This window comes from Nerophis ophidion, linkage group LG25 (genome assembly GCF_033978795.1).
Source record: "Nerophis ophidion isolate RoL-2023_Sa linkage group LG25, RoL_Noph_v1.0, whole genome shotgun sequence".
NCBI lineage: Eukaryota > Metazoa > Chordata > Actinopteri > Syngnathiformes > Syngnathidae > Nerophis > Nerophis ophidion.
In genome coordinates, this window is record NC_084635.1 from 3,810,396 (window position 1) to 3,834,071 (window position 23,676).

Consider the following 23,676-nt stretch of genomic DNA (forward strand, 5'->3'; position numbering starts at 1 on the left):
AATATTTACTCTTCGAAGTGCGGAACTCACGGCAGTTTTTGCGTTTGAGATTTCCCCTACCAATAAAAACACATCTCGCCTGCACTACAACGACCACACCTATAGACTTGCCGACTCTTCCATAGAATTGTACTTAATCTTACTTGCGGAGAGTGCCCTTGTCTACCAGCATCCCGACTGAAGTTACGAATCTCCCAGGTCGGGATGTTTTTGTGAGCGTATAAAATACAGTGGGGCCAAAAAGTATTTAGTCAGCCAGCGATTGTGCAAGTTCTCCCACTTCAAATGATGACAGAGGTCTGTCATTTTCATCATAGGTACACTTCAACTGTGAGAGACAGAATGTGAAATAAAAATCCAGGAATTCACATTGTAGGAATTTTAAATAATTTATTTGTGGAAAATAAGTATTTGGTCAACCATTCAAAGCTCTCACTGATGGAAGGAGGTTTTGGCTCCAAATCTCACGATACATGGCCCCATTCATCCATCCATCCATCCATTTCCTACCGCTTATTCCCTTTCGGGGTCGCGGGGGGTGCTGGCGCCTATCTCAGCTACAATCGGGCGGAAGGCGGGGTACACCCTGGACAAGTCGCCACCTCATCGCAGGGCCAACACAGATAGACAGACAACATTCACACACTAGGGCCAATTTAGTGTTGCCAATCAACCTATCCCCAGGTGCATGTCTTTGGAAGTGGGAGGAAGCCGGAGTACCCGGAGGGAACCCACGCAGTCACGGGGAGAACATGCAAACTCCACACAGAAAGATCCCGAGCCTGGATTTGAACCCAGGACTGCAGGACCTTCGTATTGTGAGGCAGACGCACTAAACCCTCTGCCACCGTGAAGCCCTGGCCCCATTCATTCTTTCCTTAACACGGATCAATCGTCCTGTCCCCTTAGCAGAAAAACAGCCCCAAAGCATGATGTTTCCACCCCCATGCTTCACAGTAGGTCTGGTGTTCTTGGGATGCAACGCGCTATTAACTAAATCCTGCTCTCACACATAAATGCAGACCGATGACTCCTCTGTTTTCAATGCAGTTTCCTGAAAATATTTACTCTTCGAAGTGCGTCAGTTTTTGCGTTTGAGATTTCCCATACCAATAAAAACGCATCTCGCCTGCACTACAACGACCACACCTATAGACTTGCCGACTCTTCCATAGAATTGTGCTTAATCTTACTTGCAGAGAGTGCCCTTGTCTACCAGCATCCCGACTGAAGTTAGGAATCTCCCAGGTCGGGATGACTTTGTGGGCGTATAAAATACAGTGGGGCAAAAAAGTATTTAGTCAGCCAGCGATTGTGCAAGTTCTCCCACTTCAAATGATGACAGAGGTCTGTCATTTTCATCATAGGTACACTTTAACTGGGAGAGACAGAATGTGGAAAAAAAATCCAGGAATTTTAAAGAATTTATTTGTAAATGATGGTGGAAAATAAGTATTTGGTCAACCATTCAAAGCTCTCACTGAAGGAAGGAGGTTTAGGCTCCAGATCTCACGATACATGGCCCCATTCATTCTTTCCTTAACACGGATCAATCGTCCTGTCCCCTTAGCAGAAAAACAGCCCCAAAGCATGATGTTTCCACCCCCATGCTTCACAGTAGGTCTGGTGTTCTTGGGATGCAACGCACTATTAACTAAATCCTGCTCTCACACATAAATGCAGACCTCTGTTTTCAATGCAGTTTCCTGAAAATATTTACTCTTCGAAGTGCGTCAGTTTTTGCGTTTGAGATTTCCCCTACCAATAAAAACACATCTCGCCTGCACTACAACGACCACACCTATAGACTTGCCGACTCTTCCATAAAATTGTACTTAATCTTACTTGCGGAGAGTGCCCTTTTCTACCAGCATCCCGACTGAAGTTAGGAATCTCCCGGGTCGGGATGATTTTGTGGGCGTATAAAATACAGTGGGGCAAAAAAGTATTTAGTCAGCCAGCGATTGTGCAAGTTCTCCCACTTCAAATGATGACAGAGGTCTGTCATTTTCATCATAGGTACACTTCAACTGGGAGAGACAGATTGTGAAAAAAAAATTGTCGGAATTTTAAAGAATTTATTTGTAAATTATGGTGGAAAATAAGTATTTGGTCAACCATTCAAAGCTCTCACTGATGGAAGGAGGTTTTGGCTCCAAATCTCACGATACATGGCCCCATTCATTCTTTCCTTAACACGGATCAATCGTCCTGTCCCCTTAGCAGAAAAACAGCCCCAAAGCATGATGTTTCCACCCCCATGCTTCACAGTAGGTCTGGTGTTCTTGGGATGCAACGTGCTATTAACTAAATCCCGCTCTCACACATAAATGCAGACCGATGATCCCTCTGTTTTCAATGCAGTTTCCTGAAAATATTTACTCTTCGAAGTGCGTCAGTTTTTGCGTTTGAGATGTCCCCTACCAATAAAAACACATCTCGCCTGCACTACAACGACCACACCTATAGACTTGCCGACTCTTCCATAGAATTGTACTTAATCTTACTTGCGGAGAGTGCCCTTGTCTACCAGCATCCCGACTGAAGTTAGGAATCTCCCAGGTTGGGATGTTTTTGTGGGCGTATAAAATACAGTGGGGCAAAAAAGTATTTAGTCAGCCAGCAATTGTGCAAGTTCTCCCACTTAAAATGATGACAGAGGTCTGTCATTTTCATCATAGGTACACTTTAACTGGGAGAGACAGAATGTGAAAAAAAATTGTAGGAATTTTAAAGAATTTATTTGTAAATTATGTTGGAAAATAAGTATTTGGTCAACCATTCAAAGCTCTCACTGATGGAAGGAGGTTTTGGCTCCAAATCTCACGATACATGGCCCCATTCATTCTTTCCTTAACACGGATCAATCGTCCTGTCCCCTTAGCAGAAAAACAGCCCCAAAGCATGATGTTTCCACCCCCATGCTTCACAGTAGGTATGGTGTTCTTGGGATGCAACTCAGTATCCTTCCTCCAAATACGACGAGTTGAGTTTATACCAAAAAGTTCTATTTTTGGTTTCATCTGACCACATGACATTCTCCCAATCCTCTGCTGTATCATCCATGTATCCATCTCATTAGATACGGAGCTTTTACAGACACACATAAGGCAATGGAAGGCATACTTGATCAACAGCCATGCAGGTCACACTGAGGGTGGCCATATAAACAACTTCGACACTGTTACAAATATGCGCCACGCTGTGAAGCCACACCAAACAAGAATGACAAACACACTGATGTTTGATGTTTCCCTCTTACACACATGTAAGAGGGATGTGTACTATGGCTATGAGTTTGTTTTTTTGTTTTTTTCCCCTTGGCCTCAGTTTGCACCCCCTCTCCAGGGCCCAGGCTAAGACCGATTTTTTAAATTAATTTTTTTATTTTTTATTTTAATCTTCTATTTTTTTCTCCCATCCCCCCCTTGTTTACCTGTATCTCATCTTTTTTGTAAGGGGCGCTGGAAGCCGGCAGACCCGTCAGCGATCCTGTTCTGTCTCCCTGTAATGTTTGTCTGATCTTGAATGGGATTGTGCTGAAAATTTTAATTTTCCTGAAGGAACTCTCCTGACGGAATAAATAAAGTACTATCTAATCTAATCTAACATTTCGGGAGAACATCCGCACTGTAACACAACATAAACACAACAGAACAAATACACAGAACCACTTGCAGCACTAACTTTTCAAACCACATCCCCCCATCTCCCGAATTCGGAGGTCTCAAGGTTGGCAAGTATGGTTTTATAGCCGCCATAGAATACTCTCTTTAGCTTCATTGTTTGCCATCTTACAAATTAGAATGCATTAAAATAAAAAATTAAGTGTTCTTGTCTTACATAGGGGTTATGAATGATAAGCATTTTTTTCAAAAGTGCAGTTCTCTTTTATCTATGAGAATTTAAATCTATATTTAAAACACTTCTTTGTGGTCTATATAATACGTAATAGATGTGCTTTGGTGTAAATTTTGCCCAAGTTTTCCTCCACGGTTACTTTTATAACCCGTTATTTGAGTCTGTCTGCAAGATGTTCCATGCTGGAGGCATTCCCAGCTTGCAAATGAAGCCACGCCCCACCCTCTCCAAAAGTATCATAAGTCATCTTTTGAAAATGCACACTGTTTAAATACATATCTTGAAGTTGTCTGAGCAAAAAAAAAATGTTGTCCTGCAACCCACGGCTTTTGCCTCCAGCCTGGCTCCCTTTGGCTTTTAAAACATTTAAATAAATAATGGCTATTTAATTTGTATTTATTTAGTTAGTCTGTTTTATTTTAGAGTTCGTGATCTTGCAATATTTTGTCTATTAAAATGTACGTGACGCCCCCGATGCGTCATCTTTTGCTGCCAACAAATTACATGGTTTTTAGTGGTCAACCCCCAGTAAATTAGCAATGGACAAATCAAAAAGAGAAACATTTCTGATGAAAGTAAAACATTTAATGCAACATGGACAGTTTTATTTGCGTTTAATGTTGCCGAGGTTGGTTCACCTATGTGGGGAGAAAATAGCAAACTACACAAAATCAAATGTGGAAATACATTTCCAGAACAAACGCAGTATTTGTGGAAAAATACTACCATGCTGGAGATGACTGAAAAAGAGCAGTTTCGGAACTGCTGCGGAAAACTAATCAGGGGTGGTATAGCTCGGTTGGTAGAGTGGCCGTGCCAGCAACTTGAGGGTTGCAGGTTCGATCCCCGCTGCCGCCATCCTAGTCACTGCCGTTGTGTCCTTGGGCAAGACACTTTACCCACCTGCTCCCAGTGCCACCCACACTGGTTTAAATGGAACTTAGATATTGGGTTTCACTATGTAAAGCGCTTTGAGTCACTAGAGAAAAGCGCTATTTAAATATAATTCACTTCACTTCACAAAAATACTTGCTATGTCATTTTCTGTCTAGTGTTTGATTTCATAAATACTTTAGCTTAAATGGAATGAAACTAAAAGTAGTGTTATTGTCATTTTGTTTAAACAGTTTGCAGCTCTAGTTGCTTTAACTTTGATGGGAAATGGACCTCAAATGACTCTTTGTATGCTGAAGGTTGCCGACCCCGGTCCCTAGACCAGGGGTGTCCAAAGTGCGGCCCGGGGGCCATTTGCGGCCCGCAGCTAATTGTTTAGTGGCCCGCCACACATTCTGTAAATGCTATTGCGAAAATAAAAATAAAAAACACAAAAAAAAAAGTAGAATGAGGTGAAATCTAACAGGGAAAAGTTGCAATGTTGACACAAAGTTTTTCTTTTGTCTTTCTTTGTTTTGCTCTTATTGCCAATGCTAAAAAAAAAAAAAAATGTAATGAATTATTGACCTATTCAAGGCTCCAATTACTTCAAATATTTCACTTTCTAATGTTTTATGTGGAAAATATTATGTGCGTATATTGTGTGGTTGCCATATAAAAACAGTCTTTTCTTTGACAAAAGAGCATCAAATAAACAAAATAGTTCAAACGTAAAATCGACAGATACATCTGAAGTTGATCCTGTAACTTAAGTGTTGAAAGTAAAACAAATAATAATAAAAATGTATCGCTTTATGAGTGGGGGTGGTTTAGCTCGGTTGGTAGAGGGGCCGTGTCAGCAACTTGAGGGTTGCAGGTTCGATTCCCTCTTCCGCCATCCTAGTCACTGCCGTTGTGTCCTTGGGCAAGGCACTTTACCCACCTGCTCCCAGTGCCACTCACACTGGTTTAAATGTAACTTAGATATTGGGTTTCACTATGTAAAGCGCTTTGAGTCACTAGAGAAAAGCGCTATATAAATATAATTCACTTCACTTCACAAAAATACTTGCGATGTCATTTTCTGTCTAGTGTTTGATTTCATAAATACTTTAGCTTAAATGGAATGAAACTAAAAGTAGTGTTATTGTCATTTTGTTTAAACAGAATTTGCAGCTCTAGTTGCTTTAACTTTGATGGGAAATGGCCTCAAATGACTCTTTGTATGCTGAAGGCTGCCGACCCCGGTCCCTAGACCAGGGGTGTCCAAAGTGCGGCCCGGGGGCCATTTGCGGCCCGCAGCTAATTGTTTAGTGGCCCGCCACACATTCTGGAAACGCTATTGCGAAAATAAAAATAAAAAACACTAAAAAAAAAGTAGAATGAGGTGAAATCTAACAGGGAAAAGTTGCAATGTTGACACAAAGTTTTTCTTTTGTCTTTCTTTGTTTTGCTCTTATTGCCAATGCTAAAAAAAATAAAAAATATAATGAATTATTGACCTATTCAAGGCTCTAATTACTTCAAATATTTCACTTTCTAATGTTTTATGTGGAAAATATTATGTGCGTATATTGTGTGGTTGCCATATAAAAACAGTCTTTTCTTTGACAAAAGAGCATCAAATAAACAAAATAGTTCAAACGTAAAATCGACAGATACATCTGAAGTTGATCCTGTAACTTAAGTGTTGAAAGTAAAACAAATAATAATAAAAATGTATCGCTTTATGAGTGGGGGTGGTTTAGCTCGGTTGGTAGAGTGGCCGTGTCAGCAACTTGAGGGTTGCAGGTTCGATCCCCGCTGCCGCCATCCTAGTCACTGCCGTTGTGTCCTTGGGCAAGACACTTTACCCACCTGCTCCCAGTGCCACCCACACTGGTTTAAATGTAACTTAGATATTGGGTTTCACTATGTAAAGCGCTTTGAGTCACTAGAGAAAAAAGCGCTATATAAATATCATTCACTTCATTCACTTTGGATCCCAAAGATATTTAGTGGGACTTTATTTATTTTTTCACTGTGATTACTCAGAAATAATAATACATTTAAATCAATGGTGTCCTGCATTATTCATCTTTTTAGGGCTCCAATTAATTCAGATCAAACATTGCTTTCTGAATGTTTTGGGCAATGAGGGAAACACTGCATATTTCAGTTTTACTATAACAAATAAAGTTGTCTTTGACTGAAAAGGCATAAAAAAAATTTTTTTATAACATTATATCAACCAGAAGTTAATGTAGAGATTTACTGTAAGCGTTACATAAAAAATGAAAATAATAATTTGACTTATTTTTAACATGTTAATGACGGAGACCCTCTAAGGTCCCTGGGAGTCCTAAAGGTTAAAAAAAAGAATGGTTTGAAATGTTATGTTATGGTTTGAAAATGAAAAATAGCAAAACGGCCCCCGCATGGTTTAATTTTTCCGTGTGTGGCCCTCAGTGGAAAAAGTTTGGACACCCCTGTCCTAGACGTAAACTAGGGATGCAGCGAAATGAAAATTTGTGGCCGAAGCCGAATAAAATTTAAACGCTTGGCCGAAGGCCGAATACCAAATACCGAATAATGAATGCAGTTTTTCACAATTTTTAAAATATTGCATAAATAGCCTAAAATAAATATTTACACATGTTTTTCAAATAAAGTAATTTTTTATTGAATATTGACATTTTTTTAATATTCCATTAGCCTTTGCTTTTCAAAAAAAAGCACAAAGTTTTTCATTTATATTAGGCCTTCAAACAAAACATGCATTCCAAAAAATAATAAAGTGCATTAAAGTGGATAAACCCACAACAAATGAATTATTGTCCTTTTGGCAAAAGTCTGCTTAGCCACAGTAGATATGCTAATAATGTAAACAGAAGGCTCAAGTAAATCTCAATAAGTGTGTGCTTGTAACCTCATACACTTATACAGGTAGCCTACACAACAGGCTAATAATGTAAACAGAAGGCTTAAGTAAATCTCAATAAGTGTGTGCTTGTAACCTCATACACTTATACAGGTAGCCTACACAACAGGCTAATAATGTAAACAGAGGCCCCACTAAATCTCAATAAGTGTGTGCTTGTAACCTCATACACTTATACAGGTAGCCTACACAACAGGCTAATAATGTAAACAGAGGCCCCACTAAATCTCAATAAGTGTGTGCTTGTAACCTCATACACTTATACAGGTAGCCTACACAACAGGCTAATAATGTAAACAGAGGCCCCACTAAATCTCAATAAGTGTGTGCTTGTAACCTCATACACTTATACAGGTAGCCTACACAACAGGCTAATAATGTAAACAGAGGCCCCACTAAATCTCAATAAGTGTGTGCTTGTAACCTCATACACTTATACAGGTAGCCTACACAACAGGCTAATAATGTAAACAGAGGCCCCACTAAATCTCAATAAGTGTGTGCATGTAACCTCATACACTTATACAGGTACACAACATATCCCAACGTCACTGCACGTTGGTTGATTGCGTCACCGCCTCAAAAACTTGCGTCACACGCCACTATTCGGCCTTGTTTTTAACTCATTCCACCGAAGGCCAAATCTGGCTTTTTTTGCCATATTTGTTTACCGATTAATCGGTGCATCCCTAACGTAAACGTTAAATATATTCACCCGGTCACAACGTTAGACCTGCATACTCAACATTAATCAAGTTGTTGCTCAGTATTGAGCTCAGACAAAAGTGCACGGAAGGAGATCTACTGGTTTGCAAACACCAAATGTAGTGCGATTTTGTAAAAAAATAAAATAAAAAAATTAGGGCTGGGCACCGATTACAATTTTTAATCGAAGTTAATCGCACTTTTTCTCCGATTAATCGCAATTAACTGCAAAGCCCAATAATGAATTCAAAAGTAGTGTGTAGTGCACCTTTATTGGAATATTCTCCCACATGAACAAAAGCGCCAAAACATTTGTTGTGCAAACACAATTTAAATCAGTCCTTGTTAAACAGTAGCAGTTAAATAGCATATTTGATGAAAATCAACTCCAAAAATGTAAATACAAACATTGAAGCTTATTGCCACTGCCAGGGTATTTAAGTTATCCTGTTTGTTATGGAAAATAAATATAATCTACATACAAATCTCTGAGCCACAATCATAACATCTGAACAGGCAATTTCTGAGGTAACAGCAGAAACTTTTTTTATCAGGGATCTTATGTTTAAAAAACCTATATTATAGGTAGTGGGCTGTTTTAGGGAATTTTAGATCAAATTATCCGTAGTAGCAATATTAATAATGTTGTGTTTATTCTGCGTAGTGCACTTAAAATAATTATGACCATATCTAGGAATTGATATGATGGGAATTTTCAGATTGTTTGCTTGGTGCTTTGATAAACTGAAGGCATCATATACATGGTACTATATTGTGATGTTATGAGCCAGGGAATAAAAGAACTACCCTACCCAGCATGCAACAGGAGTGAGGAGCATGTATAGGTTGTGTCGCCATGACGACATCTTGTATGTTGTGATATGCACGCTCTGAAAGCAAACGTTAAGAAGTCAGCCAACACTCCTGGTCTGCATTATTCATAAATAGACAGACAACACATATACTCCGCTGCTTCACAGGCCGCTGGATGTAGCCGGCAAAGTATTCCCATGCTAGCAAGCACGCCTCATTCAGTCCAAAACGGCCCGATCTATCCACATCCAGAATTGTCTGGCGGTCGTAAGTGATCCCGGAGTGACCACGCTGTAAGCCAGCCAGGAAATGTGCAGAATTGTCCGGTATTTTTGCCAAATGTTCCATCTTTACCAAGAGCCCCTCCACGCCATCTTGTTAAGAAAAGGCGTTAACAAAATAAAAGCATGTAAACAACATACGCAAATGTGCGATAAAATAATTGTCGGCGTTAATAGATTGATGAGTTAACTCGTAATTAACGCATTAATTTGCCCACCCCTAAGAAAAATACAACTATCTGAGCTGTGCAAGGTTAATGATTGATAGAAATTGGACCCTGCCTGGCCTCTCGGTGCGGTCGATGACATCACCCGTGATTCCGCCTAATCTGCTTCCGAGCAGGCGCAGGTTGGCCCGTGGACTGGAACTTTGATGTGTGCTTAGCAGCTGAGTCATTAACGGTGCAGTGCCAAGGCTGCCACCAGTTGCACCACATGGGAGTTTTATCTTTAGTCTTTTATGTGCAATCAGGAGGACCTGCAGAGTGGGAGGTTCACTGTCGGGTGGGCTGATTTGCTTTGCGGGGTTCTGATTGTGTTGTACTTACTTTTCCTCGTTGTTCTTGTCTCTCCAGTCCATGGCTCGTCCCTGTCTCTGGTCTCCAGCACCTCCTCCATGTACTCCACGGTGAGTATGCATTGCAAGCCACGTAGCACAGATTAAGGCTACATCGCTGATTATATTCCAAAAGAGATCACTAATAACATTCATGTTTTGAAAAGTCAACCCCTGTAAAATGATTGCATTTTGATTGAGACCACACCTAATGCTTCTACTGCTCATCGAAATGGTAATTAATTGCAGACCTCTTTTGACTTTATGGGATTGCAGTCTTTGCAATCTACTGGTTTTGGGCGTGGAGCGTAATTGTCGAATTTGCATAATTCCCCGTAATGCATTTGCTGGATCGGTTCGCAGCCGAGTGTGAAGCGACCGGAATGAGAATCAGCACCTCCAAGTCCGAGTCCATGGTTCTCGCCCGGAAAAGGGTGGAGTGCCATCTCCGTGTTGGGGAGGAGACCCTGCCCCAAGTGGAGGAGTTCAAGTACCTAGGAGTCTTGTTCACGAGTGGGGGAAGAGTGGATCGTGAGATCGACAGGCGGATCGGTGCGGCGTCTTCAGTAATGCGGACATTGTACCGATCCGTTGTGGTGAAGAAGGAGCTGAGCCGGAAGGCAAAGCTCTCAATTTACCGGTCGATCTACGTTCCCATCCTCACCTATGGTCATGAGCTCTGGGTCATGACCGAAAGGATAAGATCACGGGTACAAGCGGTCCAAATGAGTTTGGGTCTCTCCCTTAGAGATAGGGTGAGAAGCTCTGCCATCCGGGAGGAACTCAAAGTAAAGCCGCTGCTCCTCCACATGGAGAGGAGCCAGATGAGGTGGTTCGGGCATCTGGTCAGGATGCCACCCGAACGCCTCCCTAGGGAGGTGTTTAGGGCACGTCCAACCGGTAGGAGGCCACGGGGAAGACCCAGGACACGTTGGGAAGACTATGTCTCCCGGCTGGCCTGGGAACGCCTCGGGATCCCCCGGGAAGAGCTAGACGAAGTGGCTGGGGAGAGGGAAGTCTGGGTTTCCCTGCTTAGGCTGTTGCCCCCGCGACCCGACCTCGGATAAGCGGATGATGGATGGATGGATGGCATTTGCAAGAAGAATAAACAACAGTGCGGCCCGGGAGCCGCTTGCACACTTTTTAACAGGACATTTTAAAGCAGGGGTCACCAACCTTTTTGAAAGCAAGAGCTACTTCTTAGGTACTGATTAATGCAAAGGGCTACCAGTTTGATACACACTTAAATAAATTGCCAGAAATAGCCAATTTGCTCAATTTACCTTTAGTAAATAAATCTATATATATAAAAAAGTGGGTATTTCTGTCTGTCATTCCGTCGTACATTTTTTTTATCCTTTTACGGAAGGTTTTTTGTAGAGAATAAATGATGAAAAAACACTTCAATCAATCAATCAATGTATTTTATTTCGGCAATCTTCACATAAAACAAAGAACAACAACAAGAAAATTAAAAAAAACACTCATTTGAGCAATGATTGAGCCGAAAGGGTGGAGGTTGAAGCAACGCTTATATAAACCTACTCCATCACAACAAGAACAAGGTTCAAAATATATAAAATCTAAAACATGCTTCACTTATATTACTTTTTTTTAAACAATATATAAGCAACATATATGTAGCACACGTCTCATATACACAGTTTAACATTTAAATCAAACATATACATTTGTACACTTATATATTTGTATGTATGTATGTATATATATATATATATATATATATATATATATATATATATATATATACAATATATTTAAATTCCATATAACTAATTGCGACCCCGAAAGGGAATAAGCGGTAGGCAATGGATGGATGGATGGATAATTGGGTACTATTCTTCTTGGGTACTGATTAATGCGAAGGGCTACCAGTTTGATACACACTTAAATAAATTGCCAGAAATAGCCAATTTGCTCAATTTACCTTTAATAAATAAATCTATATATATAAAAAAGTGGGTATTTCTGTCTGTCATTCCGTCGTACATTTTTTTTTCCTTTTACGGAAGGTTTTTTGTAGAGAATAAATTATGAAAAAACACTTCAATCAATCAATCAATGTATTTTATTTCGGCAATCTTCACATAAAACAAAGAACAACAACAAGAAAAGAAAAAAAAAACACTCATTTGAGCAATGATTGAGCCGAAAGGGTGTAGGTTGCAGCAACGCTTATATAAACCTAGCCCATCACAACAAGAACAAGGTTAAAAAAATATATAAAATCTAAAACATGCTTCACTTATATTACTTTTTTTTTAAATAATATATAAGCAACATGTATGTAGCACACGTCTCATATACACAGTTTAACATTTAAATCAAACATATACATTTGTACACTTATATATATATATATATATATATATATATATATATATATATATATATATATATATATACACAATTTATTTAAATTCCATATAATTAATTGGGTACTAATCTTCTTGGGTACTGATTAATGCGAAGGGCTACCAGTTTGATACACACTTAAATAAATTGCCAGAAATAGCCAATTTGCTCAATTTACCTTAAATAAATAAATCTATATTTATATATAAAAAAATGGGTATTTCTGTCTGTCATTCCGTCGTACTTTTTTTTTCCTTTTACAGAAGGTTTTTTGTAGAGAATAAATTATGAAAAAACTCTTAATTGAACGGTTTAAAAGAGGAGAAAACAGGGAAAAAAATGAAATTTAAATTTTGAAACCTAGTTTGTCTTCAATTTCGACTCTTTAAAATTCAAATTTCAACCGAAAAAAAGAAAAGAAAAACTAGCTAATTCGAATCTTTTTGAAAAAATTAAAAAAATAATTTATGGAACATCAGTAGTAATTTTTCCTGATAAAGATTAATTTTAGAATGTTGATGACATGTTTTAAATAGGTTAAAATCCAATCTGCACTTTGTTAGAATATATAACAAATTGGACCAAGATATATTTCTAACAAAGACAAATCGTTATTTCTTCTAGATTTTCCAGAACAAAATTTTTTAAAGAAATTCAAAAGACTTTGAAATAAGGAAGGAGAGCGTTTCAGCGTTTCGAATAAAGAAGTACAGTATCTCAATAACTATTTTCGCCAAATATCAGCTCGGAAAACACTCCATATACCACAGTAATGACCAACATTAAAATACAGGAGCGACCTAAGTGTTTATTAAAAATAAGGCAGAGGTTTTACAAACCCCGTTTCCATATGAGTTGGGAAATTGTGTTAGATGTAAATATAAACAGAATACAATGATTTGCAAATCCTTTTCAAGCCATATTCAGTTGAATATGCTACAAAGACAACATATTTGATGTTCAAACTCATAAACATTTTTTTTTGTTGCAAATAATCTTTAGAATTTGATGCCAGCAACACGTGACAAAGAAGTTGGGAAAAGTGGCAATAAATACTGATAAAGTTAAGGAATGCTTATCAAACACTTATTTGGAACATCCCACAGGTGTGCAGGCTAATTGGGAACAGGTGGGTGCCATGATTGGGTATAAAAGCAGCTTCCATGAAATGCTAAGTAATTCACAAACAAGGATGGGGTGAGGGTCACCACTTTGTAAGCAAATTGTCGAACAGTTTTAGAACAACATTTCTCAACGAGCTATTGCTAGGAATTTAGGGATTTTACCATCTACGGTCCGTAAAATCATCAAAAGTTTCGGAGAATCTGGAGAAATCACTGCACGTAAGTGATGATATTACAGACTTTTGATCCCTCAGGTGCTACCGCATCAAAAACCGACATCAGAGTGTGAAGGATATCACCACATGGGCTCAGGAACACTTCATAAAACCACTGTCAGTAACTACAATTGGTTGCTACATCTGTAAGTGCAAGTTAAAACTCTACTATGCAAAGCCAAACCCATTTATCAACAGCACCCAGAAATGCCCCCCGCTTCGCTGGGCCTGAGCTAATCTAAGATGGACCGATGCAAAGTGGAAAGGTGTTCTGTGGTCTGACGAGTCCACATTTCAAATTATATCTGGAAACTGTGGACGTGGTGTCCCCCGGAACAAAGAGGAAAATAACCATCCGGATTGATATAGGCGCAAAGTTCAAAAGCCCGCATCTGTGATGGTATGGGGGTGTATTAGTGCCCAAGGCATGGGTAACTTACACTTCTGTGAAGGCACCATTAATGCTGAAAGGTACCTACAGGTTTTGGAGCAACATATGTTGTCATCCAAGCAACGTTATCGTGGACGCCCCTGCTTATTTCAGCAAGACAATGCCAAGCCATGTGTTACAAAAGCGTGGCTTCGTAGTAAAAGAACGCGGGTACTTTCTTGGCCCGCCTGCAGTCCAGACCTGTCTCCCATCGAAAATGTGTGGTGCATTATGAAGCGTAAAATACGACAGACCCAGGACTGTTGAAGGACTGAAGCTCTACATAAAACAAGAATGGGAAAGAATTCCACTTTCAAAGCTTCAACAATTAGTTTCCTCAGTTCCCAAACGTTTATTGAGTGTTGTTAGAAAAAAAGGTGATGTAACACAGTGGTGAACATGCCCTTTCCCAACTACTTTGGCATGTGTTGCAGCCATGAAATTCTAAGTTAATTATTATTTGCAAAAAAAAAATAAAGTTTATGAGTTTGAACATCAAATATGTTGTCTTTGTAGCATATTCAACTGAATATGGGTTGAAAAGGATTCACAAATCATTGTATTCTGTTTATATTTACATCTAACACAATTTCCCAACTCATATGGAAACGGGGTTTGTAGTTCGATAGTGAGTGACGGCAAACAGGGAGCACCAGATTTATTAATGGCAGTCTGCCAAATGATTTTTGGGATACAGCGGACATGTCAGGGTGTCATTACATTTTTCAGACTCTTTAATTCCTTAATTAAACTGGTGACTCACTGTCAGTGTGAAAAGTTGCGTGCCATCAGCAGTTTATGCTGGAACCAGATAAACATGTTTTGTCTTTTGTTTTCAGAATGATGAAATAGCGGGCCGTGTATCTGTTATTCACGCAATCAACCGCAGCCTCTAACACCCACACTGTACAAAAATGTTGATAACGCACACACTCTGTCTGGCACCGCCCCACGTTTGCCCTTTAACCAATGAGAGCGGGAGCCACACAACCTGGCCCCTCCTTCTCCATATGTGGGCCGGTTTACCCACCTGGGCAGGTGAAGCACACAGACTGCCAGACACTCGTTTCGGGTTCTCGTCCCTCTAGCCAGAGGTTCGGGACTGGAGGGGGAAAATGATGCCAACTTTCTCGCTTGCAGGCACGGTCACAGCTTTCCAACTAACGGTATGGTTTCAGAAGGACAGAAGGATTATTTACTTTTGGGGGACATCCATTTGTCATATACCTGCAATTTTGACAGGATGGAATACCCAGAATCCTAATCAGATGTGTTTTTCTGCCAAGTTTATCAAGTGTGGTTGTGAGAACATGTTTTTAAGTCATGGGTGTGTTTGTTTGGGAAGTACAAGTCATGTAGATTGTTGTTTTCCTGGCAGACAGGCTGCTCTATATTTGTGTACCCAGGAGCAGCTCATTACGTGCGCTAGATAGACAGCTTTGTGTGTGTGTGTGTGTGTGCGTGTGTGCGTGTGTGTGTGTGTGTGTGTGTGTGTGTGTGTGTGTGTGTGTGTGTGTGTGTGTGTGTGTGTGTGTGTGTGTGTGTGTGTGTGTGTGTGTGCGTGTGTGTGCGTGCTCAACACTGAACTCTACATGACCAGACACACAGGCGTTTAAAAATGTTCTGAAAAAAACATTACTTGTATAGCTCGGTTGGTAGAGTGGCCGTGCCAGCAATTTGAGGGTTGCAGGTTCAATTCCCGCTTCAGCAATCCTAGTCGCTGCCGTTGTGTCCTTGGGCAAGACACTTTACCCACCTGCTCCCAGTGCCACCCTACACTGGTTTAAATGGAACTTAGATATTGGGTTTCACTATGTAAAGTGCTTTGAGTCACTAGAGAAAAGTGCTATATAAATATAATTCACTTCACAATTACGTTGAAGGTCGACTGAAATTAGATTTTCTTATTTAAACGGGGATAGCAGGTCCATTCTATGTGTCATACTTGATCATTTCGCGATATTGCCATATTTTTGCTGAAAGGATTTAGTAGAGAACATAGACGATAAAGTTTGCAACTTTTGGTCGCTAATAAAAAAGCCTTGCCTGTACCGGAAGTAGCAGACGATGAGGTCACCGGTGTGAGGGCTCCTCACATCCTCACATTGTTTATAATGGGAGCCTCCAACAGCGAGAGCTATTTGGACCGAGAAAACGACAATTTCCTAATTAATTTGAGCGAGGATGAAAGATTCGTGGTTGAAGATATTGATAGCTAAGAACTAGAAAAAAAATTAAATAAAAAATAAAGTAAAAAAAAAAAAAGGCGATTGCATTGGGAGCGATTCAGATGTTTTTAGACACATTTACTAGGATCATTTTGGGAAATCCCTTATCTTTCTATTGTGTTGCTACACTGAAAAAAGTGACTTTTTAGTAGAGTAACTGTCATAATTTATACCGAATATATTTAACATTCAGTAAGAACTAGAGTTTCTTAAGTAAAATTAAACATTTTATTAACGTGAATTATGGGGAAAGAGTAAGTTTTACTTATGTTTCCTCATACTATTTAAATGTTTAATAGTTGTACGTACATAAACCTAAAATCATGACATAGATTTTACTCTGAAAAGCTAGTGTTTTGAAAGGCATGGCATGCACACAGCACAACAGGCTCTGGCCGACTGGCTCGGCTCCGGCCGTTAGAATCCCTTCACAGAGGGCGGCATAGCTCGGTTGGTAGAGTGGCCGTGCCAGCAACTTGAGGGTCGCAGGTTCGATTCCCGTTTCCGCCATTCTAGTCACTGCCGTTTTGTCCTTGGGCAAGACACTTTACCCACCTGCTCCCAGTGCCACCCACACTGGTTTAAATGTAACTTAGATATTGGGTTTCACTATGTAAAGCGCTTTGAGTCACTAGAGAAAAGCGCTATATAAATATAATTCACTTCACTTCACTGCAAGGTGGCATTATGGGTCATTCTTATCTTGCGTTTATAATGTGTTACAGAGTCGATGTTCTCCAGAAATGTGTTTGGTGTGGGTTCACAGAGTGTGGCGCATATTAGTAAGAATGTTAAAGTTGTTTATGTCACAACCGTCAGTGTAAAAGGTATGGCTGTTGAGCAAGTATGCATTGCAATCTCGTAATAGTCCTTCCGGCACACAGGCATAATGGTGCAAAAGTGGGAGTGACGAAATGCTGAAGGAATCAGTGGTCCCCAACCACCGGGCCGCGGCCACAGAATATATTTTTATTAAAGTTTAATCATCACGCTTAAATTTTTACTGCACGCCATTGATATGTGCAGTAGTGAGAAGATGTTTTAAAATAATTAGCGCTCCGACGGTTACTCAAGGAAATACGGAATGTAAAATGTACTTAAAATTTCGAGTAAAATGATGTTCCTGCCGATGAAAAACAAGTACTTTTTTTTATTTTATTTTTTTTATATAGCACATTTAAACAACAATAACGTTTCCAAAGTGCTGCACAGACATGTTAAAAACAATATTATGCTCCACCAATGACTGAATAAAACAAAAAATAAATACAAATAAAAACAAATATGATAAAAAAATATTTTAAAGGGTAAAATTAATTAAAACAGTAAAATAAAAATCAAAGTGTATAAAAACACAGAGGACAGAGGACCACACAACTCACGTGGTGTTAAAAGCCAAAGAATAAAAGTGGGTCTTAAGACGAGACTTAAAAGAGTCCACTGTGGAAGCAGTTTGAACATGGAGGGGCAGAGTGTTCCAGAACTTAGGGCCGACCACAGAGAAGGCCCTGTCTCCCCTGGTCTTAAGTCTGGTCTTGGGCACCACGAGCTGGAACTGGCTCTCGGACCTCAGAGCGCGCGCAGGAATGTAAATTTGGATGAGGTCCGAGATATATTGAGGTGCCAGTCCATGTAAAGATTTAAAAACAAACAGCAATGTTTTAAAATCCATTCTAAAATGAACAGGGAGCCAGTGCAAACTCTGAAGAATTGGGGTTATATGCTGGCGTTTCCTGGCCCCTGTTAAAAGTCCTGCTGCCGCCTTCTGGACTAACTGCAACCGGGAGAGAGCTTTTTGGCTAATGCCAGCATAAAGTGCATTAAGTAGTCCAGGCCACTTGAAATAAAAGCATGCACCACTTCTTCAAAAAGGTTAAAAGATAAAAACGGTTTAACCTTTACTAAAAGACGAAGGTGATAAAAACACGATTTTAAAACGCCATTGACTTGTTTGTCTAGTTTAAAATGGCTGTCTATAGTGACGCCAAGGCTGGTGACTTTGGGACGCACATCATCTTGTAATAGTCCCAAGTCAGTGATGGGACGCACATCATGTTGTAATAGTCCCAAGTCAGTGATGGGACGCACATCATGTTGTAATAGTCCCAAGTCAGTGATGGGACGCACATCATGTTGTAATAGTCCCAAGTCAGTGATGGGACACACATCATGTTGTAATAGTCCCAAGTCAGTGATGGGACACACATCATGTTGTAATAGTCCCAAGTCAGTGATGGGACGCACATCATGTTGTAATAGTCCCAAGTCAGTGATGGGACACACATCATGTTGTAATAGTCCCAAGTCAGTGATGGGACACACATCATGTTGTAATAGTCCCAAGTCAGTGATGGGACACACATCATGTTGTAATAGTCCCAAGTCAGTGATGGGACGCACATCATGTTGTAATAGTCCCAAGTCAGTGATGGGACACACATCATGTTGTAATAGTCCCAAGTCAGTGATGGGACACACATCATGTTGTAATAGTCCCAAGTCAGTGATGGGACACACATCATGTTGTAATAGTCCCAAGTCAGTGATGGGACACACATCATCTTGTAATAGTCCCAAGTCAGTGATGGGACGCACATCATGTTGTAATAGTCCCAAGTCAGTGATGGGACGCACATCATGTTGTAATAGTCCCAAGTCAGTGATGGGACACACATCATGTTGTAATAGTCCCAAGTCAGTGATGGGACACACATCATGTTGTAATAGTCCCAAGTCAGTGATGGGACGCACATCATGTTGTAATAGTCCCAAGTCAGTGATGGGACGCACATCATGTTGTAATAGTCCCAAGTCAGTGATGGGACGCACATCATGTTGTAATAGTCCCAAGTCAGTGATGGGACACACATCATGTTGTAATAGTCCCAAGTCAGTGATGGGACACACATCATGTTGTAATAGTCCCAAGTCAGTGATGGGACGCACATCATGTTGTAATAGTCCCAAGTCAGTGATGGGACGCACATCATGTTGTAATAGTCCCAAGTCAGTGATGGGACGCACATCATGTTGTAATAGTCCCAAGTCAGTGATGGGACACACATCATGTTGTAATAGTCCCAAGTCAGTGATGGGACACACATCATGTTGTAATAGTCCCAAGTCAGTGATGGGACGCACATCATGTTGTAATAGTCCCAAGTCAGTGATGGGACACACATCATGTTGTAATAGTCCCAAGTCAGTGATGGGACACACATCATGTTGTAATAGTCCCAAGTCAGTGATGGGACACACATCATGTTGTAATAGTCCCAAGTCAGTGATGGGACACACATCATGTTGTAATAGTCCCAAGTCAGTGATGGGACACACATCATCTTGTAATAGTCCCAAGTCAGTGATGGGACACACATCATGTTGTAATAGTCCCAAGTCAGTGATGGGACACACATCATGTTGTAATAGTCCCAAGTCAGTGATGGGACACACATCATGTTGTAATAGTCCCAAGTCAGTGATGGGACGCACATCATGTTGTAATAGTCCCAAGTCAGTGATGGGACACACATCATGTTGTAATAGTCCCAAGTCAGTGATGGGACACACATCATGTTGTAATAGTCCCAAGTCAGTGATGGGACGCACATCATGTTGTAATAGTCCCAAGTCAGTGATGGGACGCACATCATGTTGTAATAGTCCCAAGTCAGTGATGGGACACACATCATGTTGTAATAGTCCCAAGTCAGTGATGGGACACACATCATGTTGTAATAGTCCCAAGTCAGTGATGGGACACACATCATGTTGTAATAGTCCCAAGTCAGTGATGGGACGCACATCATGTTGTAATAGTCCCAAGTCAGTGATGGGACACACATCATGTTGTAATAGTCCCAAGTCAGTGATGGGACACACATCATGTTGTAATAGTCCCAAGTCAGTGATGGGACGCACATCATTTTGTAATAGTCCCAAGTCAGTGAGGGCCGGACCAAAAACTAAAATTTCCGTTTTTCCCTCATTCATTATTTAAAAATTCTGGGCTAACCAAGCCTTGACGTCACATAGACAGTTAAGAAGGGGGGTCAGGGGGGCGTGGCTTTACTTAATTTGTTTAAATAAATATAACTTAAAACTTGGATGTAATTAAGTAACTATTACCTAATATCTTCACGACTGTTCTGTTATATGATAAGTAGAATTTACTTCATTCAATTTGACTTAAATCATTTGCGTGCAAATACTTACAATCATTTTTTTCAAGTAAATCTCAAGAGTTATTTTTTTCAGTGTAGTGTTTTAGTGAGTTAAATAGTACCTGATAGTCGGAGGGGTGTGTTGACCCCAGTGTCTAAGGCAGGGGTCGGGAACCTTTATGGCTGAGAGAGCCATGAAAGCCAAATATTTCAAAATGTATTTCTGTGAGAGCCATGTAATATTTTTTTAACACTGAATACAACTAAATGCGTGCATTTTTAATTAAGACCAACATTTTTAGAGTATAATAAGCCTCTTATTCTTTTTAATGACATTGTTATTCTACGGTTAACCAATAATAAATATAATACTTCTTACCATTAATGCGACATCTTGAACAGGTGTAATAGAAAACGGATGCTTGGATTAAAATGCATGACAATGTTTTATAATTTAAACGTTATTTTTAACACTGTGATGACAAGCGAAATTATTCATTACGTATCGTGTTAAGGTCGAGTGGCTGTGCCAGCAACCCGAGGGTCCCTGGTTCAATCCCCACCTAGTACCAACCTCGTCACGTCCGTTGTGTCCTGAGCAAGACACTTCACCCTTGCTCCTGATGGGTGCTGGTTGGCGCCTTGCATGGCAGCTCCCTCCATCAGTGTGTGAATGGGTAAATGTGGAAGTAGTGTCAAAGCGCTTTGAGTACCTTGATGGTAGAAAAGCGCTATACAAGTACAACCCGTTTACAGTGCCCCTCCCAAATTTCATCCAGGACAACAATATTTGTGGTGGGCTTTAAAAGCACTGCGTTTGGCGTTCTCTACAACCTGTCGCCACGTCCGCTTTTCCTCCATACAAACAGCGTGCCGTCCCTGTCACATAATATATATGCGGCTTATACACTCACTCAAGTGAATGCAAGTCATACTTGGTCAACAGCCATACAGGTCACACTGAGGGTGGCCGTATAAACAACTTTAACACTGTTACAAATATGCGCCACACTATGAACCCACAACAAACAAGAATGACAAACACATTCCGGGAGAACATCCACACCGTAACACAACACAAACACAACAGAACAAATACCCAGAAAACCTTGCAGCACTAACTTTTCCGGGAAGCTACAATATACAACCCCCGCTACCACCAAACCCCGTCCACCTCGACCCCGCTGCCGAAAAGAGGCATTCAATTTTTATTTAAATTTTGATATGCCATTGATATTTTTGGATTATTATTATTATTTGAAACTCGATAGTTCATATCACTATAAAGTTATATAAGACTTGCTTGGTCAATATTCAATGCAAAACTTGTTTGGGTCCTTATTAAAAGGTTAATTTGTTCAACCTCGGCCCGCGGCTTCGTTCGGTTTTACATTTTGGCCCACTCTGTATTTGAGTTTGACACCCCTGGTATAAGTGAAGTGAATTATATTTATATAGCGCTTTTCTCAAGTGACTCAAAGCGCTTTACATAGTGAAACCCAATATCTAAGTTACATTTGAAGCAGTGTGGGTGGCACTGGGAGCAGGTGGGTAAAGTGTCTTGCCCAAGGACACAACGGCAGTAACTAGGGTGGCACAAGCGGGAATCGAACCTGCAACCCTCAAGTTGCTGACACGGCCACTCTACCAACCGAGCTATGCTATAAGCCTTTTAAGGTGTGCAAATTTACTGAATAATGTAAAAAATAAATAAATAAATTCCCAGATTTGCTGCAGGACCAATCCAGGCTCGGGATCTTTCTGTGTGGAGTTTGCATGTTCTCCCCGTGAATGCGTGGGTTCCCTCCGGGTACTCCGGCTTCCTCCCACTTCCAAAGACATGCACCTGGGGATAGGTTGATTGGCAACACTAAAATTGGCCCTAGTGTGTGAATGTGAGTGTGAATGTTGTCTGTCTATCTGTGTTGGCCCTGCGATGAGGTGGCGACTTGTCCAGGGTGTACCCTGCCTTCCGCCCGATTGTAGCTGAGATAGGCGCCAGCGCCCCCCGCGACCCCGAACGGGAATAAGCGGCAGAAAATGGATGGATGGATGGATGGATGGATTTGCTGCATTGTGTAAAGTAAAATGGGAAACAATGTTTAATTTATCAAACGATTCGATACTAATCTGAATCCTGCTGTGACCATTCGATTCAGAATGGATTATCAAATCAACACGTACATCAATTCAAACCGATTCTCGCAATGTGTTTTTTGGTATAATAATTACAGCAAAGCTTTTTCAAAATAGGTTACAGGTTAGAAAAGAAAAATCATCCTAATGGGGAAAGAAAACTTGTTTTTTTTTTTGTATTTTTTTATTCTTTTAAATCGATTTTTGAAAGTTATGTATCTACTTAGAGCCGGGATGAGTAAGAATCGCGATCTAAATGGGAATCAATTTTTTGTGCAACCCTATTTTTTAATATTGGAATGTCATGTATTGTGTCATTATTTTTATTTTATTTTATTATTATTATTATTTTTTGTCCTGTCCAGCTATTCAGGATAATCATATAGTTGATGTCGATGCTCATATCGGCTGTTCACATTTACTTTACAAAAGAGAAGTGGAGGATACTTCTCTTGTTGTCTTATTTGAATGTGACTTTATTAAATGTATTTATATTATTATTTGGTGCAGCTGGGGGGATAGAAAGAGGAAAAAAAGGAAGACAGGGGGAAATTGTGGGGATAAGAAGGGGATTAGACAGAGAGACAAAAACAACAACAGCAAACACAACAATAACAACAACAACAATAGAACAACACCAGCACATACATAATATGTACAAATATGAATGTGTGTTTTTTGGTATAATAATTACAGCAAAAGCTTTTTCAAAATAGGTTACAGGTTAGAAAAGAAAAATGATCCTAATGTGGAAAGACATCTTGTTTTTTTTTAATTCTTTTAAATCGATTTTTGAAAATGATGTATCTACTTAGAAAAGAATAACAATCACGATCTAAATGGGAATCCATTTTTTGTGCACCCCTATTTTTTAATATTGGAATGTTATGTATTGTCTTATTATTAAGCTAAAAAAGTAATCGTGGTGTCTAATGCTGTGAAATGGACCCTTACCTGTTTTTTCCCTAAAAGACCGATTTATTATTTGCTCCAGT

General features: G+C 40.0%; 1 protein-coding gene across 6 annotated transcripts in view; it reads left to right on the forward strand.

The window, feature by feature from the left end:
• Positions 1-23,676, forward strand: part of nav2a (neuron navigator 2a) — a 460,666-nt gene that overhangs the window by 250,836 nt on the left and 186,154 nt on the right. For 5 of the 6 annotated variants that reach the window (XR_009804322.1, XR_009804321.1, XR_009804323.1 and 2 more), the window contains one exon: positions 10,029-10,081. Coding sequence is in view for 2 of the 6 variants with exons in the window: in XM_061887617.1 (XP_061743601.1) it covers positions 10,029-10,081 (53 nt within the window). In the remaining 4 variants the exon portion in view is untranslated. Of the gene's footprint in view, positions 1-10,028; positions 10,082-15,180; positions 15,321-23,676 lie in introns of those variants that run through there. The other variant, XR_009804324.1, reaches the window with a different exon arrangement.